This window comes from Pseudorasbora parva, chromosome 2 (genome assembly GCF_024679245.1).
Source record: "Pseudorasbora parva isolate DD20220531a chromosome 2, ASM2467924v1, whole genome shotgun sequence".
Lineage (NCBI taxonomy): Eukaryota > Metazoa > Chordata > Actinopteri > Cypriniformes > Gobionidae > Pseudorasbora > Pseudorasbora parva.
In genome coordinates, this window is record NC_090173.1 from 11,705,013 (window position 1) to 11,706,584 (window position 1,572).

A 1,572-nucleotide genomic window follows, 5' to 3' on the forward strand; every position below is an offset into this window, starting at 1 on the left:
CGAGTTCACGTCAATAACTTTGCGGATAAAGTCATTATTTAGATTTTTTTTGCGCACAACAACTATTTTTTCGTCGCATTGTAACATTATTGTACAGCCGCTGTAGTGAGATGGACTTTGTATCGATGTGTTTAGTGCCTTTGTGGGTCTTGTAAGGAGGCCTTTCTGAAGCCTTTCTCAGCTTTCAACTAAAATATCTTCATTTGTGTTCTGAAGATGAACGAAGGTCTTACGGGTGTCCAACGACACAAGACTGATTAATTAATTAAATTATTTTACTTTTTGGGTGAACTAACCCTTTAAAAAGCACAACACAAAAATGGAAAAACAGGGAATTTAAAAAAAACATTGTTTTATTAATCTGAAAAGCATAATTAATAAAATATTATTTACAAAATGAATTAAATAAACATACGCAACAAATGCTATAGAAAAAAAAGCATGTCTGTTTTAACTTTTGATTCAAAATAGAATTTTGTGACAATTTGCCCCGGTCTCCTCTGTTATGATTTTTATTCTATAGGACACAATGGGACGTCTGGTGCTTTTAGTGAGTTTGAAGCTTATATGATTACCTTATCGTTATATTAGCCCATATATTTCCATGTACAGTATGTTCAATGGCATATTTGCCTTGGGCATTGTTTGTTGTGCCTAAAATAAAAATCAATCAAACTCAACCATAGCATTACATCATAAATATGAAGTAGCCTACGTCCATTATGAGATATGTGTATAAGTTATAGCTATAGGTTATACTGTCAATCAGAAGCTAAAGCAGTTTTGATTGTGCGCACGGCGCTTGCGCACTGTCACTTACTTCTCATCATATATTCACCTTGTTATAAAGTCTGTATATTTTGACGTTCATGGTCTCGGTGAAGAACTCCCATCCGCCGTCCAGCTGCGGCTCGTCCAGTTCGGTCCACGCCAGCTGGAACTCCTCATCACTGAACAGCAAAGCCATGATGTTCCGGTTTCTTTCCACCGCGCGAGTCAGAAGTCATGTGAACGCGATCGCTGACGTCAGAGCGCTGCTGATCACGCGCCACGTGCTCATGCATCTCGGTTTTACCATAGACAGTAGGGTTTTACAGTCTATGATCTCGGTACACGGGCAGGTTAGAGCTCACAGTGAGTCAATGTATTGAGTCGTTTTTGTGAGAAAATGATATATATTTTGTGTGTGTGTGTGTCTGTATATGAAGTACACTGATTATCTCTTCCTCGCAGCATCTGTTGTGGGTGGGATATATTAGGCAGCAAGTGAACATTTTGTCCTCAAAGTTGATGTGTTAGAAGCAGGAAAAAGGGCAAGCGTAAGGATTTGAGCAAGTTTGATAAGGGCCAAATTGTGATGGCCAGACGACTGGGTCAGAGCATCTCCAAAACTGCAGCTCTTGTGGGCTGTTCCCGGTCTGCAGTGGTCAGTATCTATCAAAAGTGCTCCAAGGAAGGAACAGTGGAGAACCGATCAAACAGACAAGCTACTGAAAGGTGTCAGAATACACAGAGCATCTCAGTTTGTTGTGTATGGGGCGGCATAGACCAGTCAGGGTGCCCATGCTGACC

The 1,572-nt window shown here is 40.3% G+C and overlaps 1 protein-coding gene across 1 annotated transcript in view; it reads right to left on the minus strand.

The window, feature by feature from the left end:
- pctp (phosphatidylcholine transfer protein) overlaps positions 1 to 1,044 on the minus strand; it is a 17,323-nt gene extending 16,279 nt beyond the window's left edge. Inside the window, exon 1 of the mRNA XM_067428752.1 lies at positions 839 to 1,044. Coding sequence (XP_067284853.1) covers positions 839 to 967 — 129 coding nt within the window. The 5' untranslated portion in view covers positions 968 to 1,044. The remainder of the gene's footprint in view (positions 1 to 838) is intronic.
- Positions 1,045 to 1,572: the final 528 nt, after the last annotated feature.